Source organism: Microtus oregoni, unplaced genomic scaffold (genome assembly GCF_018167655.1).
Source record: "Microtus oregoni isolate MIOR12 unplaced genomic scaffold, Mior012 000071F_ref0000514, whole genome shotgun sequence".
Classification (NCBI taxonomy): Eukaryota; Metazoa; Chordata; class Mammalia; order Rodentia; family Cricetidae; genus Microtus; species Microtus oregoni.
In genome coordinates this window covers 6,235,523-6,255,269 of record NW_024543978.1, presented here as the reverse complement: position 1 = coordinate 6,255,269, position 19,747 = coordinate 6,235,523, and the positions used below count along the sequence as shown (strand labels likewise).

The 19,747-nt window shown below is 51.7% G+C and overlaps 1 protein-coding gene across 1 annotated transcript; it reads left to right on the top strand.

Moving 5' to 3' along the window:
* Window positions 1-11,057: 11,057 nt before the first annotated feature.
* Tfap2c (transcription factor AP-2 gamma) lies at window positions 11,058-18,866 on the top strand. The gene is made up of 7 exons (XM_041641886.1): window positions 11,058-11,105; window positions 12,617-13,102; window positions 13,207-13,258; window positions 14,669-14,885; window positions 15,304-15,422; window positions 17,333-17,477; window positions 18,393-18,866. The coding sequence occupies exons 1-7, from the start codon at window positions 11,058-11,060 to the stop codon at window positions 18,676-18,678; spliced, it is 1,353 nt and encodes a 450-aa protein (XP_041497820.1). The 3' UTR covers window positions 18,679-18,866.
* Window positions 18,867-19,747: the final 881 nt, after the last annotated feature.

The following is a 19,747-nucleotide window of genomic DNA, read 5'->3' as shown; positions in this document are numbered from 1 at the left end:
CCACCTGTAACTCCAGCTTGACATCCTCCTTTAGCCTCCAATGGTACCAGGCACACACATGGTGTACAGACATACATGTGAGTAAAGAATCTACGCACATAAAATAATAATAATAAAGTAATAAATTAAATTTTGTAAAAGGTAAGAGTCTCGTGCAGCTTGTAGTTGCAGGTGCCAGGCTAGCTTCATGGGATTCCCCTGCCTCTGTTCCCCATCCTGACAACAAAGTGCCACCACGTCCAGCTTTACACAGGTTCTGGAGATCTGAACTTCAATCCTCATGCTTGTGTGCCAAGAACTTAACCCACTAAGCCATCTCCTCGGTCCACATTTTAAAAACAAAATGGCACTAGAGATAGAACCCAGGGCTCTGAGCAAGTCGTACAGGCTCTGTGCTCTGAGCTATGTGCTCTCCCCTCTTTTCATCTTGTATTTAAGGCAAGGTTTCACAGAGCTGCCTGCTGTCCTTGGGTTCACACCGCTGCTGTCTCAGTCACCTCTGCTGCTGCGATGAAACACCATGACCAAGGAGAGTCACAGCATGACGGGATGATTTAGGCTTATGCCTCTAGAGCCATAGACACACGTGCTGATGGGCTGAGTGACAGGTGACAGGTACGAGTCTAGAGCCGACGCCCAGGGCTCACCCTCGCGTCCGCTTCCTGAGTAGCTGGGCTCAGAGACCAGCCACAGCACTGGGAACAGCCCTGTGCCCCAGATTGTCTGTTCTTCCAGCTGTCAGAGATACTTGATTTTGCTCCAGTCCAGGACTGTTTCCTCTCTGCTAGGTGCCAGCTTCACCTTCCCTCCTCCGACTGCAGAAGGCTTCTCCAGACTTTGCAAAATGTTCCACGGGTGTCAAATTACCTCCTTTGGCGGCTGGTGCTTTAATCTGCAAGCCCTGCCTGGGGTGCTGGTGCTTGTGTTTGTGAGCTCTCTGCTTGCTGTTTTGGCCACCGTGTCTTCCTGTTGCAGTCATTCTTAGACCTCTGGAAGCCTAGCCCAGATAAAATCCTCCTTCAAAAGCTGTCTTGGTCACCATGTCTTACCATCATAGAAGATAAACTAATACAGAAGTCACTGTCGGAGATAGATGTTGAAAAGACTGGCCGTTGTTCTGTTTTTGTTTTAGAGAAATACAAAGATTTAGGGCTTTGGATAGGGAAAATGGTTGAACACTGCCGGAAGAGACTAAGGGGTCATTCTAGTAGGGCCCTAAAGGCAGTCGTAGTGCTGAGAGCCGTGTGGACTAGGGAGGCCCAGCTGAAGAGGTGTCAGAGGGGAATGATGTTAGCAAATGGGCTAGAGGCCATTTGTGGGATAATTTGGCAAAAAATCTGGCTGCCTTCTTCTGACATGATCTGAGAACCTGCCTGTGGCTAAGTTAAAAAATGGTACAAACTTGGCGTCACATCCTGGGTCTGTGCTGGACCCAGGCTGTATTGTTAAGATGAGCGACTTTCATGATCTGACTAGAACAAAAAGAAGAGGTCTCCCAGGCCAAGCCCCACACAACTCTTCTGATTTGTGACATTACAGCCTAAAGCATTCTGCTCCTAGAAAGCAACTACAGATGAAAACTGCAGCCGTTGCGGTTCAAGGGGACGAGGGTTGAAAGCTGACTGCAGAACCAACGACTTGGTGCTGGCTTTAGTATGAAGGACGCAAGCGTAAAGGGGTCGTAGATTCTTCCTCCGGGGTTTCAGAGAACTGAGGCCAGGCAGCATGTGGCAGGAGAGTCCCCACGTGAAGGCCCTAAGATGTCAGGACACCCTAAGAGGTCATTGTATGAAGTGAAGATGAAGCCTGGGTCGTATTGGAGACTCAAGGGGTGTCCGAGCTATGGGATATCTGCCGAAGAGAGCTTCACACAGAGAGTGGAGAGAGCCTGAGAAGGAGAGATCTGTTGCAGCAGCAAGACGGGAATGGCAGCGCCGTCTAACCCTTGCTACCAACATGGAATTGTAAGATTCAGGATTTTTTCCCTACTGGATTTTAGTCCAGTATTTCCTAGCTATGTTCCCTTTCCTCTCTTTTGGAATGGTAATACATATTATGTGCCCTTGTATGTTGGAAGTGTGTCACTTGCCTTTTTAGTTTCAGGGAGTTACAGTTAAGACATTCTGGACTTTTCAAAGTATTGGGACCATGGAAGACTATGGGAACTTTTGAAGCTGGACTAATGCGTTCTGCATCATGATATGGCCACGAGCCTATGAGTGCCGGGGAGTAGAATGTGGGGGTTTGGTGGTTTGAATGAGAATGGACCCTATAGGTTCATGTCTTTAAACACCTGCTGCCCAGCTGGAGGTGCTGTTTGGGGAGGATTAGGTGGTGCAGCCTCGCTGGAAGAGATGTGTTTCCAGAGACAGGCTGGGGAGTTTATTACTCACTGTACTTCTGACTGTCTCTGTCTCTCTCTGTCTATTTCTGCCTCTCTCTGTCTCTCTCTCTGCCTCTCTCTGTCTCTCTCTCTCTGCCTCTCTCTCTCTGACTCTCCGTCTCTCTCTGTCTTTGTCTCTCTTCCTCTCTCTCCCTCCCTCTCTCTCTCCCCCTCTGCCCCTCTCTGTCTCTCTGCCTCTCTCTCTCCCTCTGCTTCTCTCTTTCTGCCTCTTTCCCTCTGCCTCTTTCCCTCTCTTTCTCTCTCTCTCTCTCCCCCCCCTGCCTCTCTCTCCCCCCCCGCCTCTCTCTCTCCCCCCCCCGCCTCTCTCTCTCTCCCCCCCACCTCTCTCTCTCTCTCTCTCTCTCTCTCTCTCTCTCCCCCTCTGCCTCTCTCTCTCCCTCTCTCTGTCTCTTTCTCTGCCTCCCCCTCCTTTACGCTTGTGTTGGAAGATTTGAGCTCTCAGCTTCCTGTTCCGGCCACATGTTTGCCTGCTGCCATCTCTCCCTGCCATGATGGGCAGTAACTCTCTGAAACCGTAAGCTCAAATAAATCTTGCCTTCTCTAGGTTGTCTTGATCATAGTGTTTGGTCACTGCCCCAGAAAGTCACTGAGACACTGTGTTATGCAGAATCCCTAACCCCGGTCTCCCGTTCTTCGGGAGAATAGCCGATTGTAATGGCAGGCTCTTTCTTTGCAGCTCGGGCTAACCTTGAACTCCAGATCTCCCTGACTCTGCCTCCAGAGTGCCCGGATTAGGGGCCTGTCCTGATGGGGTAGGATCTCTGTACCTATCCTTCTTATCTCAGTTCCGGCCTCTGCCAGGGTCAGGTGTGAAGCAGCAAGAACGGCTTCCTTCTGTTCGCCTGTTTTGAGGCCTTCAGTATTTCCAGGGTCAAAATTAAAGTGGGTTTCTGATCCAGCCCTCTGGGAACAAGAGAGAGAGAGAGATTGAGTGGGGAGCCATGGGGGAGAGGTGGGGCATGGGTGCCATCCAAGCTCAGGCTGCTGGTCTCCACGTCAGGCTCTGACTCAGGTGGGAGGTCTTCATATTTCCACATGGTACCCCTGGCCTTTGAGAACCCTGCTTTAGACGACATCCATTAATTCTGTGGTTAACTGCACGACACCTGGAAACACACAAGATGGCATGTGATCCTAATGGCCTTCTTCCAGAGTGGTAGGCGTCTGCCAGAAGATGAAGCTGTGTTATCACCTCACGGGGTCAAATCAGGTAGGCAGAGTTAGGAAGCTTCTTTGACTGTGTCTGTCTTAACTTCCTTATGAAGAGGAAATGTTGGCTTAAGACATCTCTCATTTTTGGTTTTGAGTGCTAAAGATTTGTTCAGTAGATGCGAAAAATATGTGTGCATACACACATACAAATACTTGCTTTTTTTAGCTTGGCAGGGGGTTTGGGGGCTAAAGAGATGGCCTTCTAGAGCACTTGCTGCTCTTGCAAAGGACTCAGGTTCAAATCCTAGCACCCATGAAGTGATCAGAACCATAACCTGAACTCCAAATCCAGGGGATCCAAAGCCCTCTTCTGGCCTCCATGAACACTACATGTATGTAGTGCACATGCATACATGCAAGCAAACTCTCATACACATTAACATTTTAAATCTTTTAGAGGTGTGTGCACACATGCATGTGCCTATGTGTGTCATACCTGTAATCCCAGCAGCACTCAAGAGACTGAGTCAGGAGGATTGCCACAGTTTCAGGCCATCCAGGTCTATGTAGTCAAGAAGGGGGCTAGAGATGATGCTTGTTTTGATTTTTATGCTACAGAGCAGATTTCAAGCCTGACATCATTTTCTTTCAGTTTCTGGTTTTAATTAGGTGTTGATATTTACTGGACGGAGTTTCCCTCTGGATCCTTGGGTTGTCATGGTGACATTTTTGGCCTTTCGGTGTTGTTTTGGGCCGACCACCGGCTGAAATGAGTTCCGACATGAAAGATTCTGAGCTTGGCATGGGGGGAGGGGGAGTTGGTCAGGAAGATGCTTATGTGCCTCCTGAGGAGGAGGCTGAAAAAACCTGAAGACATTGCAGTGTGGCTTCAGGGACTTCAGAAAAATGGCCAGAGGAGAAAAATCTGCCCTTTAGTTGCTGCTGCTTGCCTGGCTGGTGCCACTGCCTCAGGAGGGTGGGACCTTAGAGGAATAGGGATCTGGAACCTTGGTCATATGCTGATTATTGGGTTATTGTTTGTTTGTTTGTTTTTACAGTTCTGGGAATGGAACCCCGGAGAGCTTTCCCGTGCCAATAAAGTGCTCCATCTCCAACCCTCAGTCCCAATTTTTGTTGTTATTTATTATTATTTATTTATTTAGAGGCAAGATCTTGCGTTATAGTCCTAACAGCCTGGACTTCCTTTAAACCAGAGTGGCTTCCAGCTTCCACACATCCTGCCCCAGTACTACTTTCTTCTCTCTCTCTCTCTCTCTCTCTCTCTCTCTCTCTCCCCCCCCCCCCCCCACAAGTGCCCCTGTAGCCTGGGCAGCCATCAGAACTATACCTACAGTCAAAGATGACTTCGAATAGCTCTTCACTGTGCTCCTCTCCCAAGTGTGGATCAGAGGCATGAGCCACCATGACAGACCCAAGCGCCAAATTTTCATGATCTTCTCTGATAAGACCAGACACCCCTGTTTCTGAAGGAAACAATTCTGGACTGCTTTGTCTTTCTCCCCAGGGACTTGTTAAGGAACGTAGCCCAAACTGGAACTCAGGATCTTCCTGTCTCAGCCTTCTGAGTGTTGGCTCTACATTTAGTTTCTTGTAGCTTTTGAATTTGTTTTCTTTTTTAATTATAAAAGTCACATGCAATCAGAAGGACAGGAACAGCAGACCACAACAAAGCCCGGAAACATGGAACAACAACAAGAAGTAAACAAAACTTCTTTTCTGGACTGAAGTCTGAAATGAAACCACAATATTCAAGAGTGATTACAGTGTTTCTTTTGAAAGATCAATGAGACAGTAATTGCAAACCCCTCCCCAAGGAAAACAAACAAACCCAGCAGAAAAGAAGGCTGTAAGGAAATGCGCCAGCTTTATCAACATGCCTCCCCTCCCCCAACCACGTCCTATCGCTTCAGGGTAAAGTCGGCCTGAGTCCTCTGACAGGATTTACTGGGCAGCCTGTGCTGCTATTAGAATGCTTTATATTAATAACTAAAGTCCTGGTGCCGGACTCGGTTGTAGAGGTGGCCCTGAGAATATAGCAGGCCCAGGAACCTGGACTCTAAACAATAGCAACGCAAGCAGGCGAGAACACTTAGGAGGCTGAGGCAGGAAGCTCCACCGTGAGTCGGTGGTTTTTTTAAAGAACCACCCCCACCATCATACTCCATAAAATCCTAGTTATGCTCCCAAGTATAGCAAGCTTCCTGACTTTTTGTGTTCTATTCTCTCCCCCAAGAAGTGACTAGAAGAGAATGCCAAAAACAAAAACAAACAAACAAGCCCCTTGTGGTGGCATTGTGTGAGCTCCAATCACTGTTTGCTTTACACAGGTAAAAATTTACATTTCTTTCTGAGCGGCTCTGTCGTAAAATCTCCGGAAGCATTTAAACCCGTAGCTTCGCAGGCTCCTGAGACCCTGAAGGTATCAAGCAGAAACCGGGTGGAAGTTGCCGGTTTCTCCTACTCCCCTTTTCTCTTATAAGCCGTTATGTTAGAACGTTAGACAAATTCAGGAGGATTTGCCTTTCAAAAGTCATGGACGTTGCCAGGACAGGGTGCTATGTATGAAAACCATCAGAACCCTCCCCCACCCACAAGCCCCGGGAGTGAGAAAAGGTCTCTGGGGGTGTTTGAGCTCCCTACCGGGCAATTCGTGGCCACCACAGTAGGAGGAGGTCGGTGTGTATTTATTTCTGTTCTTTTGCAGCAGGATCTTACACCGTGGGGCCCTGGCGGGCCTGGAACTCACTGCTGTAGGCTAGGTTGACCTTACTTTCCATCCTCCTGCCTCAGCCACCCCAGTGTTAGGGGTTCACCTGTGAGCAGACACATCTGTTCCTGTTTTGTGTTCAGCCTTGCCTGTTTTCGCATTCTACTGTACACTTTGTTTTCTCTTTTTCAACCCCTACACCTGAGAACTTGGACTGTTTCCTTAGTGACCAGAGTAGCCTCTGAAGACCCCCCCAGCCTCATGCCCTTCCACATCACCCCGATAATTCATTACTCCCTCCCCAATTTAATTCAGGCTACATCTGGGAGAGTGCGAGGTGCCTGAAGTCAGATCAAAACTGGAAAAGAGGGTGAAAATTCATGGAAATGTCAGTGATTTGGGCCTTGGAAGTTAAATTTTCTTAAAGATTCTTTTTATGCCCACAAGCAAAACGTTTTTAAAACCTCAGGAGACCCTTTGCAAAGGTGGAGTTTCCGAGGGGGCGGGAGGGAGGCCAGGTAGGAGGGAGGAGACCAGTCCAGGAGCGCCTTCCAATAGCGACAGCTGGCCTCCTGGAACTCTCGACCCACCCCTTTTTGCCTTTAAGAAATAAACGCTCCGAGCGAGTTTACAGCTCACGCCTCGGCCCTCGGGGAGCTCTTTTCGGCCGCCCTTCTATCTTAAACCCCAGCTCACCGACGGTTCGCGAGCTAACGCCATGAGTTTCCAGTTGCTAAGGGTGAGGAGCTGGCAGGGTACCCGAGACTCCAGACACCAGCTAGGCAGAGGATGACCGCTGGCGGTGACTGCGGGCTGGACGGGGCGTCTGCCGGCGCAGGGTCGATGGCGCCGTCGAGCCGCCGCCCTCGCCAGTCCTTGGCCTCAGCGGGCCTCCCTTTCGCCTGGCGGCGACTAAGATAAGTAACTTAAGGCCGCGGGGCTCAGCTGGCCTAGAGGTGTGTGGAAGCCTAGGACCCTAGAGGGCCTCTAGGTTTATGGGTCTCCCGCCTGCGCTCGGAGCGGTTACGTCGCTAAGGGGACCGACCCGGGTACGCCTTGGGAAGGTGACAAGCCAGGGCTACCTTCTAAGTGTTCGAGGGTCCCCGGGGGCAGGGTAGGGCAGTCCCAGGCTTGCCTCCTTAGGGATTCTGTAGTATTTAGGAGAGAGGCCTTAGATACCAGGCAACTTTGCCGCTTGAAGGAAGTTAAAACCAAACACACCTTAGCTGCTCCAGAAGAGAGCCAGATGGGTTTGGTCAACGCTGAGCCAAGGAGTGCGAGTTCCAGACTTGGGACAGAATGGGGTCGCTGGAAGCCTGGTAGATGCAAGGATCCTTAATTCCGAGTCATTTTGTCTGTTTGTTAAGAGTTGCCAGGTAGGAAGACCCAAGGCCGAGAAACTGCTTTGGGCCTCTGTGGCCTTGAGCTAGCCAAGCAGTTCAGGGACCTGAGTGGAGCTGAGGCCCCGGCATCTGGGTATGCGTCCTCTTAGCGTGGGGTTTATTTCGCTTATAATTTAAAAATCGATAGGTATTATTTTGGAACACCGGAGGATTGGTGTCAGCAGCACCCCTAGGCTTAGTTCTGGAAATTCTTTGTATTTTTTAAAGGTATGTGTTCATTTATGTATGTATTTAGTGTGTGTGCACTGTGTGTATGCCGGTGGACAGCTTGAGGGAGTCGGTTAACTCCTCTCACTGTGTATCCTGGGGATCCAATTTGTGTTTTTAAACTTGGCAGCAAGCGCCTTTACCCACGAACCATCGCACCGTCCTGTTTGGGAGCTCTTTTAAGCCCTAGGTCCAACGCGTACCCAAGCTAGGACAAGGGAATGGGGCATGGGTGAACACCCTTCTCCCGAGATTCCAGGGCCCTGCCCAACCTGGGCAAGGACCTAGTCCTTCACTGTCCGGAGGGGCGGAACAGAGCCCCGGCACGTGGCGCCGCGTTTGCGAAAGTGTTTGGGATCCACCTGCTCTCGGGAGCCCCCTTCCTTAAAGGCGGAAAGAGGAGTCTTGTCGCGAGGCAGTCCAGTTTATAGAGAACTCCAAGCTGCCTTCTCTGACCTTGGGTCGGGGTGGTGGCAGGGACAAAGCGTGAAGCCCCCCCCAAGCCGCGTTGCCAGAGTCACCCACGCCTGCTTCTTTGGAGGTGGTTTACATTCGGGGCGCCGGTGGCCTTGCATACACCTCTGATCTTGCATGGCTTCTGATCTGGTTTCCTGGGCCACCTACTGGCTCGGGAGTGGGTCCTGGGTTGCCTTAGTGTGAGTGACTCCAGGCTCCCTAGGGGGCGGCAGAGCAAGCCCCTGGACAGCTTTCCCTTCCCTCATCTTTGCTTCAACTGAACCCGGACCTCATAGCAAGTTCTTAGGCATGGTGTGGGTGGTGCAGAGTGGGCACCTTCCCCGGTCCTGACTGCCAAGGGGCGCAGCAGCACGTGTCCGTGTCTTTCCGTGGACGAGGGTTATAGATTTGTTTAGAGTTCGGGTGCCAAGGGATGAGAAGTTGAGCTCAAGGAAGGCGGAAACTTCCCGCACCTGGACTGTGATGTGTGTCCAGGTTCCGGCCCTCAGGCCCGGTGTGGGTGGGGTAGGGTCCCCCAGAGTCGAGGAGGTCATGCGTGCCCTCTCTATTAAGCTCTGCGTTGTCTCTCTAGAGAGAATGAATCGCCTTGTCAAGCGGTTCCCAAGTCCCCAGGTTTCTGAGAGGCGAGCGTAGACACTCGCGCCCTCTGTCTCCTCGCCAGCAGCTCAGGAGCAGAAACGACTTGGTCCTTCTGGGCTGCTTGGGCTAGCGCAGATGCGGGAAGAACAGCGAGGGCCTGGGATAGGGCGAACCACACCCCAGGCTAGGAGAGGACCTGACCCCATCAGACACGGCTTCTAGGGCGTCTCGGTCGCCTTCCGGCGAGAGCCTGGGACCTGATCTTTTTTGGGGGGCACCAGCATGCGGACACACTGAACCCGGTTCTTCCTTGAGCAGGTGCCCTCTTCTCCTGCTAACGCTAAGGCCTCTGTGTTTCGGAAGCTTAGTGTCAGGACTGAGAGCCTCTTTTAAACGCACTCGGAAAACCCCCTTAGTTCCCGCGGTTCCTACTTGGGTTTGTTAGCTCAACTGGTCGGAAAACCTCCTTGCGTGTGGGTGGCTACTCTTATTCTCTAAGGTGACGGGGAACGGTTGGCTTGAAAGACATCTATTTTAATTATAGTTACTTTATTTTAGGCCGATCTGGGTTTAAAGAAATGTTTATACATCCTAGAGATGGAGCAGGAAGATGGTAAACGACTTTATTCTGTGGATGGGGGAGGCGCGTCCACTACAGGTTCTGGCCACCGGGCTGATGGTATCAAGGATTGCATAATTGGCTTCGGAATCAAACCGAAATAGTCCCTGCCTCCAATTCCCTCTGAACGTTTGAAGTCACTCTCCATGTACTGTTGGATAGACCAACAAAATTAACTCTGGAGAATTATCGACCTTGTGTTTGAAATGAAAAAAAATCAGTTATAATAATTGGGCCAATTTATTTCGTTTCTTGACTTTAAAAACATTAACATTCATTGTTGTTTTGGGGCTTGAGTGGTAAATCCCAGGCTCGGCAGCATTCTGTGGGAGGAAGCTTTGCTTTCTGCCTTTCTGTGGGATGAGGAGTGTCCATCTCTCCAAGGGTGACTTCTCTGTAGCCCCCTCCCACTTCCCGGCTCCTCCTCACCCCACCTTGCCCATTGCGCTGGAGGTTTATTCTGCCTGGAACCTATTTCCCCGGGCGAGTTGAGGCTTCTGAATGGCCCGCTCGTGCCAGCTGCGGAACAGGCACACTGCAGGGATGGGCATCGTAGCAGGGATGGGCCTGGGTGGGGGAACTCGGGTCTCCTCTAGCTGCAGCCAGCAGCCGGAGATACACCTTCGGGCGACAGCGGTGACGTGCCGCTGTCCGATTTATTCTGAGCCGGTATTACGGTGAGTTGCCTCTTCAGAACTGGGGTGGGGGAGCGGATAGAGCTTGGGGGGGGACTCTAAACAAGCCCTCCCCCCTTATCCCAGCGGGCAGTACAATAAAGTGCCCAGGGAGAGGGGAAGGGGGAGACACTAGGGCTTATTGGGGCTTCAGTTGCTTCCCAGCCCAATTCTCGAGTCTCTGGAGCGGCTGGGGCGGGATGTCAGGAAACCCCGGGAGATGAGACACCTCGGAATGAGGAGTCTCTCTTAAGTGACGTCCATCTTTTAGAGGATGGAGAAAGGTTCTTGAGGTGGGGAAATCCCGGTTGTCAGCTCTGCCAATCTCAGGTGTGCCTAGGGCTGGCATAGGAAGCCGCGATGGGTCTGCGGTTGTCAGAGACCGCCCACTGATGCCCCTGCAAGCCCCTGGCGACGCCCGGTCCTGCAAGACGCCAGGCAGGGTGCGGGGCGGAGCTAGGCAGGGACTGGCTAGGAGCTGCCCCGCCCGGCGCCTGGGCCTCCGCGCCGGCCCCCGGGGAGGAGTTATGATAATTTCCTTCTCATTAAGGCGTTCGGGTCCCCCCGGCTATCGCCGGGACACACTGAGGGTGAGGCTTCTCCGGTCCACGGCGGCGGCCTCTACACACCCACGGCGGCCACATCTAGGCGCACAACCACCGATGCGCATCCAGTGACCAGGACAGCGAGGCCCGCGTGTGGCGGGGGTGGCGGCAGACGCCTGGCCACCGTGACCCCGATTGTGGATTTACCGCTCGGGGGGTGGGGGGAGCCTGGATTTAACTGGCGACTTTTTTGGGGGACGCCGGACGCCATGTTGTGGAAAATAACAGATAATGTCAAGTATGAAGAGGATTGCGAGGTGAGCAGTGGCTAGGGAACGCAGCCCCGCCGGTCTGAGCAGCGTCCCCGGGCCGCAGGCCGTGGCTGGGTACGTTCGCGCGGAGCCCTCGCCTCTGGGCGGGACGAGGGCCAGTCCCGGACACCCCTTGGCCACCTCCTGAGTCCCTTGTTGAATCGGGTCTTGTCCCTCGGGAACGAGGCCTGGCAAACGCGTGGCAGACCCACCTGCAGAGCTCAACAGTGGGTTCCAACGGAGCGCACGCCCCCCCCCCCCTTTCCGTTTTCCCCGAAGAGCGCCGTGGCTTTTTCCCACGAAGTCTGTCCAAAGTGTCCACGGAGGCCTCCCTGCCAGGGACACCTTTGCGGAGTCTTCTCCAAGGCGCGCCTGTCACCTGCCCCGCTACCTCCTCGGGAAAGAAAAAAAAAATCTAAACAGCTGCAGCTTCGTTTTCAAGAGAAGTGGGGGCTGGGGACTAAGGGGTGGGGGTGAGGCCAGGATGGGGCCTTGAGCGCTCGCGAGTACTCCAGCCTGTCGGACAGGTTGAGCTAGAGTTTCGGAGAGTAGGAGGGAGGGAGGCGACGAGCGGGAAGAGGAAGAAGACTCAGGCGGCGCGAGGAGAGAAGAGCCAAGACAGCCAGGCTGCGGGAGCGCACGACGTCCGCACGACCTCGAGGGGCTGCCCCTGCTTGCAGGCACGGTCACTTCCGCTAGGGGGCGACAGTGCCCCGCTCCTGTGTCCCCCGGTACCCTTGTGACCCCCGGGACTGATGAAGACACATCTTTTAGGAATTAAGCCTGACCGCCTTGAGGCGAGGGGACGTGCGCAGGCAAAGGTTGCCCAATTTGGCAGAGTCTTTTCATTCCTTCTCCGCACCGGGATGTGTGAGAACCTTGACCGTAGCTGGGCTGGAAGACCTCTCTTCCTAAGGCACAGAAGGCACGGGCCTGGCTAGCAAGGATCACAGCTCCGGTCCCGCGTGTTGGCGCTCGAGTCCCTGCGGCCGAACTGTCTGGCCTTACCTGGGAACGACACTCCTGCGGCGACCTCGCCTTGAAGGGAGTGAGAGGGCGGGGTGGTCCGTAGGGCGGGGGAAATGAGCTCTTCGGCTTCGCGCGTTATCCGCGCAGGCTCCTTTTGGCGCGCTGCAGCAACATGGGCGGGATGGTGAAAGAGGGGTCTTTGCGCCGAGTTCGCCGCACGCCGACCTCCTGGGGTGGGGATTACCGCCACAGCCGCGGCCTCACCCCGACGGTGGCCTGGAGCTCGCCCTTGGCACCTCCGAGCGCCGCCCGCAGCGTAGCTCCCGTGCGTTCTCCAGTGTGCCCGGAGGACTCGTTCCCACAGGTCTTAGACTGTGGTTTACAACGAAGTCCCTGGGGTGCTTTGTCCCCGGCTGCCCTAGGGCTCGGGGGCGGGTCGAGACGGGTGGGGCGAGCCTGGTGGGGTGCCCAGGTGCCCCTCCCTTGGCTTGCCTGTTCGCTGTAGCAGGGGTTTCGTCTTAACCGGGTTTCTGCTGTTTCTCTCCCAGGATCGTCACGATGCGAGCAGCAATGGGAACCCGCGCATCCCCCACCTTTCTTCTGCCGGACAACACCTCTACAGCCCCGCGCCACCTCTCTCGCACACCGGGGTTGCAGAGTATCAGCCGCCCCCGTACTTCCCGCCGCCCTACCAGCAGCTGGCATACTCGCAATCCGCTGACCCCTACTCGCACCTGGGGGAGGCTTATGCTGCTGCCATCAACCCCCTGCACCAGCCTGCGCCCACCGGCAGCCAGCAGCAGGCCTGGCCGGGTAGACAGAGCCAGGAGGGCGCTAGCCTGGCCCCGCACCATGGCCGCCCTGCCGGCCTGCTACCCCACATTTCAGGGCTAGAAGGGGGTGCGGTGAGTGCCCGGCGGGAAGCCTACCGCCGATCCGACCTGCTGCTGCCACACGCACACGCTCTGGAAGCCGCTGGCCTGGCAGAAAACCTCGGACTGCATGACATGGCTCACCCCATTGAGGAGGTGCAGGTGAGCCGCAGGGGCTAGGGAGAGGCCATCTTACCGCCTCACTTACCTTCCAGCCGCTCCACTTTCCCCAAAACTTAAAAGAAACTGTCATTTCTCCTCCCCAGAATGTGGACGACCCGCACCTGCTTCTACATGATCAGACTGTCATTCGCAAAGGTAAACATTGACCACTGTTGGTGCGACCCCAACCTGGGAAGTTGTCCCTTTTCTGGCAAAGTGGAAGTGTTAAGTGGTTAACGTGGGTCATCTAGTGAGGGGGGACCTGGCGATGTCTCCTACCTTTGTAGAAGGAGAAAGAGACATTATTTTCTGACCTGAACGAAAAAACTTTGAGGACCTGTAAATTTTAAAAGATTCTTGGTGGTGGTGGTATTTTGTTCATGTACAACCTCCCTAGTGCTGGCATTGTAGGTGGGAGACTTTAATTTAACTTGAAAGCGAGATCAAACGTTTTCTGATTCTATGGCAGTTTTTTAACTGTTGAACAAATTGATTTAATTTTACTTTTTAGAAGTAAAGTTTATCACGGTGGGAGGGGGTGTAGATCTGTACAAAGGTCAAAATCCAACCCAAGCCAGTTGGTGGTGGCACACGCCTTTAATACTATCAGGCAGAGGCCGGCAGATCTCAGGAGTTAGGGGCCAGCCTAGTCTACAGAGAGAGTTCCAGAACAGTCAGTGCTACACTGAGAGTCCCTGTCTGGGGCGGGAGATGGAAAGCCAACCTGCAGAAGTCCGTTTTCTCTTGCTGCTCTTTGGGCTCCAGAGGTTGAAGTCCTGTTTCAAGCTTGGGAGCAAGCAGTTTTAATGCTGGACACTCGCTGCTGTAGGAGGGATTTTATTTCCTCTGCCGTGCAGAGCTATTGGAGAGGCCCTTGACTCTAACACTGTTGAGTCGGTTACTCCTAATGTACTGCCTTAATAAGGACAGCCTTTAGGGATTTTATAGGAGAGAGGGGGTTGGGGAAGGCGGGCTACAGTGAGTGGGTGGCTCTTGATTAAGTTAAAGTTATCAGTTTGTTTGAGGGGAAATGGAAGCATCCGAAAATTACAGGTATCTGTGGTCTTGAAAGTAAACTGGAAGAGGGTGGGCAGGGTTGGGAGAAAAACCTGGAAAACAAACTAACATCTCCGGCTAAACTTAACCTGAGCCGGTTAATCTGTGTTTCTGAATCCCCTGGTGTCAGCGGCACTGATCTGAGTCCTGAAGTTTCAGCTCCCTGACGGAGGGGGAGGATGCCATTTATTTCGTATTGAAGCAGTCTTCAGAAAGCAAATGTTTTAATTAAACAGATTACTGTGGTGGCCAGGAACTGGGAGAAAAAAAAAACCCAACTCCTCCACACATGGAATCTCGACTAATTAAGGTTCCGGAGGTGTTAGCTCATGATTTCAGACTGCAGCCTTTGAAGAACGAACGAGGCTCTTAGAAGTCTTCTTGCACTACATAGCTCTGTGTGCAGACTTTACCGAAGGCTGAATTCAGCTTTGAGTTGCCCTTTTGATGAGATCTCTGCCCCCTCCTGTTTTAGTGTCAGGACAGCACCTGTTCTACTGTCCCCCACAGGACCCATCTCAATGACCAAGAACCCTTTGGGCCTTCCCTGCCAGAAGGACCTGGTAGGAGCCGTTATGAACCCCAGTGAGGTCTTCTGCTCCGTTCCTGGAAGACTGTCCCTGCTCAGCTCCACGTCCAAATACAAAGTGACAGTGGCCGAGGTACAGAGGCGACTGTCACCACCTGAATGCCTAAATGCCTCGCTCCTGGGAGGTGTGCTCCGAAGGTGACACATGTTCAGGGCCCCCTGGGGGATGGGCAGTTGAAGGTGACTGTGTGTGAGGGCCTGGAGGTATTTTTATCATTTCTGTAACTTTTATATCTTACCGCTGAATTCTAATCTGCGGAAAGAGAGCTTTTTAGTGCTTGGCTTCTTTTCCAAGTGCCAAATGCAAAAGGTGTAAAACAGCAGAACAGCAGTAACTGGTTAGCATTTGAGATCAGGCCGCACCAGCTGCATGGGGGGGGGGGGGGCTCAACTTCGAGTGTTTTGTCCCCCCAGGGAGTTTCTTGGGGACTGCTAGCTAAAGGTTTTTCTTCACCCCCACTGTGGCAGTATTCTGTGATTTTTTTTTTTTTTTTTTTGGCTGGGGGAGGCTTTGTTTTTTATTCTTTGAGAGTAGCCAACATTCTTCTTCCCACAGAGCAAAATCCAAAAACGGAGGCCGGTCCTTGCGGGAGAAGTTGGACAAAATTGGCTTGAACCTTCCAGCTGGGAGAAGGAAAGCCGCCCACGTCACCCTGCTCACGTCTCTCGTGGAAGGTCAGTGCAGCTGAGTTTTCATTTTTACCGTCTGACTTCAAGACTGCGGGAGGAAACATTTACTGTAACAAGTGAGAGCCACACGCAGAAATGAAAGCAGTTTAGACTGTATGTCCCTTGCTGTGAATCCTGACTCTTTGCCTGATAACGTGACATTCACACCTCTGTTGTTTGGGGTCTTCACTCAGAAAGCTGATCGTTGTTACTAAAATTTTACTTTTCTGAACCTATGAAATCCTACGGAGCGGCAGGCCGTTCCTTGTGAGGGGAACTAGCTTTGAGAGTTGAGGTGCTGTCTGTGGATGGTAGGCCCATCAAAAGTCACAATTGCTATCTTCTGCTGTGCTTTTCCTAGCTGTGGGTGTAAGGATCCTGCTCAAGAGATGCAATGGGCACTGGCTCAGTTCCCCATTTCTTCCTTTCCATCAAAAGATTTTTTAGGGCATGAAACCCCTGGTCTACAAATGAGCCCTTTTCTTCAGGTCATAGCTACGTCACTGCGGATTTTGAATGTAGACCCTTCCCCCACCTGGAAGGTAGCCAAAAATGCCATGCAGCCTTTAAAAGAAAAGTAAATACTTAAAACAAAACCAAAAGGGGGGGGCACATTATTATAGGAAGCCAGGAAGAGGGGCTTAGACGCCAGTGCCTCAGCGAAAGTCCCCAGGCCCCTGTGCTGTCCACCCAGACTGTGCTGACTGGTTAAGGTTGAGGATGGCCACAGAAGCGGGCTCTCCAGAGCAGAGCTGTCTTTGAATGCCACATGGTATGTCTGCAGTGCTGAAAGGGACTTGGCAGAACCACCCCCTCTTCCCCAAGCCTCTTCTCTGGTACCTCTGGAGGTCAGGGCCAGCAAAAGCCTCACTGAGAGAGAGCAGCTGTCTTGCATGGAGAACGGGGAGGGGGTAGTTCTGATGAGGTTCTGCCAGGCTTCCTTACTAACTACACTGAGAAATTTAAACAAGAGATCGGGCGTTCCAGCCATGGCACCTGGATTCTGACTCACCTTAGGCCTGCCTCTCCACAGTCTGGGTTTTTGGAGTTATCGGGGTTTGAACCCTGAAGCCAGGTCACCTTTACTAGGAGAACAAATGATGATTCTCCCCCCCCCCCCCACTTACTCTTTACTCTGCTTCCCACTCTCCCACCCCTCAACTTGGAGCTGGGACAGGTCTAGGAAACACCCACCCTCCACTGTCTTTCTAGTATTGCTGATTAAACCCAGAGTGGCCTTGAACCTTAGGCTCCTGAATGCCAAACACCAGGTCTCAAGCTACACTGGCTTTTTTTTTTTTCTTGAGACTGGGTCTCTGGTCTCCCAGTTTGACTGTGTTACCTAGAGTGAACTTGAACTCCTGAGCCTCCCACCTTCACTTCTTAGAATTTTTTTTTTCTTTTTAAGGAGTGGTGGTGTACACCTTTAATCCTAACACCGGGGCTGCTGGCTCTTGAGTTCAAGGCCATCTTGGTCCACAGGTTACAGGAGCCAGGGCCACAGAGTGAAACCCAGTCTTGAAACAAAGATTCTAGATTACCAAAGTATGAAGCAATGGTGGACATTAGAAGATCCTGCCTCAAACCAAGAGAACCAACCCCTAAACATCCGTGTAGCAGCGCTCAAACTCATAGGTGTATACATGGACAATTAAAGAATAACAAAGAGGCGGTGGTGGTGCACACCTTTAATCCCAGCACTGGGGAGGCAGAGGCAGGTGAATTTCTGAGTTCTAGGACAGCCAAGGGCAGTTACACAGAGAAACCCTGTCTCAATCTGCCACCCCACCTCACCCCAAATGACACAGAGAAAAGTGAGCACCCAACGACAGCTCAAAGTGTCCTGTATCTGGTTTCAGTTTACAAGGCAAAGTAACTGTACTGACCACAGCTACCCTCAACCCTGATCATCACAGGTGAAGCCGTCCACTTGGCGCGGGACTTTGCTTATGTGTGCGAGGCTGAATTTCCCAGTAAAGCAGTGGCCGACTACTTAACCAGACCACATCTCGGGGGACGAAATGAGATGGCCACGAGGAAGAGTATGCTGCTGGCAGCACAGTGAGTATTTGACTTGTGCAGAATTCTCAACCAGAATTCTGCTGCCAAAGGAAATGGCTAGAGCCTTGTCCAGCCAGAGCGGCTGCAGCCTCTAGTAGAGCCTCGAAGAGGGAGCCATGGTGAATTGCTCCATCCCAGGTGGCTTGGAGGCTGCTGACTCAGCTCACAGCAGTCACAACACCCTGCTCATTGCGTTTGCATATATTTGAGAATTTGTGTAGTTCGGTAGTGTTTGCTGACTGTGCATAAAGCTAAGCCATCCTCGGCATCACGTAAAAACAGATCCAGTGGTGTATAAAACGGAGCTGGTGTGTGCCTGTAAAGTAATGCCAGCGTTTGGAATGCGGGAGCAAGAAGAGCAAAAGTTAAAAGTCATCCTTAGCTACAAAGTGAGTTCCAAGGCTAGTCTGGGCTACTTGAGACTGGCTCTCTTGACCTTGGCCAGGTGACTGGACTTAATCCACTTATCTCTTCTTGTGGGTGCCGAGGTTAAATGAGATAGCACTGGGGAAATCGGGCCCTGGCGTGTGGGAGTGTGCACTGGGGGACTCTGGGCATTCGGGCCCTGACATGTGCTAGGTGCTAAGCATGGAGGTGTGGCGATCTAACACTAGTATGGGGCCAGAATGCCTCACTTAAGAGTGCTTGCCTAGCGTGCATGCAATCCCCACGTGATCCCCAGCACTGCATAGACCAAGAATAACAGAGAAGACTTCCCCACAGGAAAGCTATAAATTCAAGGCTGTTCTTGGCTCCTTTGTGGGTTCAAGGCCAGCCTGCAACCTTTTGAGATGTCTCAAAAACACTAATCAATAGAAAGTAAGTAAACACATTCTCCTTATTTATTCTAATAGGATCAGGGAGATTTAGTCTGTTACGAGCCAGGTAAAGTTCACCAACTGACTGTCTCCACAGGCAAGTGTGCAAAGAATTCACAGACCTTCTGATTCAAGATCGAACACCCAACGGGAACAACAGGCCCACTCCAGTCTTGGAGACGAACATACAAAACTGCCTGTCTCATTTCAGTCTGATAACTCATGGCTTTGGCAGCCAGGCCATCTGCGCCGCGGTGTCTGCGGTGCAGAATTACATCAAGGAGGCTTTGCTCGCCATTGACAAGTCCTATATGAACCCAGGAGACCAAAGTCCTGCTGACTCCAACAAGACCATGGAGAAAATGGAAAAGCACCGGAAATAAAGTGGGGTGCACGGAGGCCAGAGTGTGAAGGGAGAGGACCTGAGAAGCACCAGCCTGGGCGGGGCCAACAGTTACCATCCACCTCACCCTGGACCTGCCTGCTTCTTGGAGTCGGTGGCTTTTCTATTAACCCCGGACATACTATCCCGAAGCGATTTGGTTTGATTCTTTTACTCATTAAACGTTTATTTTTTTTGAAATCCATTTCCTCTCTGAAAGGTGCTATGAGTTTTAGAATCCCTTTGTGAAATCCGCATGGGCTAAGGAGAAACCCCACGCTGAGCTGCTGACATGGCAGTTGGATGGGAGATACAGGGATCAATCATAACTTATTTTTTTTTCAGTGTTAAGATAATGTCTGGCTTTTATGTCCACTAAAATATTTATCTAAAAAATTAGTATTTATCTAGCTCTCCCCGCCCCGTCAGTGATCACACCTTCTGGTAGGAGGCGAAGGTCGGACGTTCTTAGCAGCTATTCACAGAGGTGTGTGACAGGCTTCCAGCCCCGCGTTCAGAAGGGGGGGGTGTCCTGGTTCTAAGGAATTTGGAAAGCAAAGCCTGCTGATTGTTTCACGGTTCCTTCCTCTTTAAAAAAAATGTTGAAAGTTTAAAATTCTTTAGCTAATAGAGTTTTTTAAGTGACCTGTTCCTTTAAGGTATAGAAGCTTTATTTGCTTATTTATTTCATATCTTGATTTTTTTTTTCTTCCACGTAAACTTGAAGAGGGTAGGCACACAGCAGCGCCTGTCATCCCCAAATCCCCGAGGAGGCTCTGTGTGGAGAAACTGTTGAGTGTACAGATTTTATTTATGCATAATTTAATGGGATCTGTAAATACTTCTTAGGACTTTTTGTGAAATGGGATTCGATTTTAATATTAACTTTTAATGGTGATGGGTAACATAGCACCTAGATTTTATGCAGATGCACACAGGGTGTTAAGATTGACGCTGATGCGGGGCTGCTCAGGCACTATCTAATTGGAGCTGTTTAGAAAGCAATAACGTCTCGTTCCTTTGGGCTGAACCAGAAGGGTAGAGTATAGCTTGTGTGGGTGAAGTGTGGA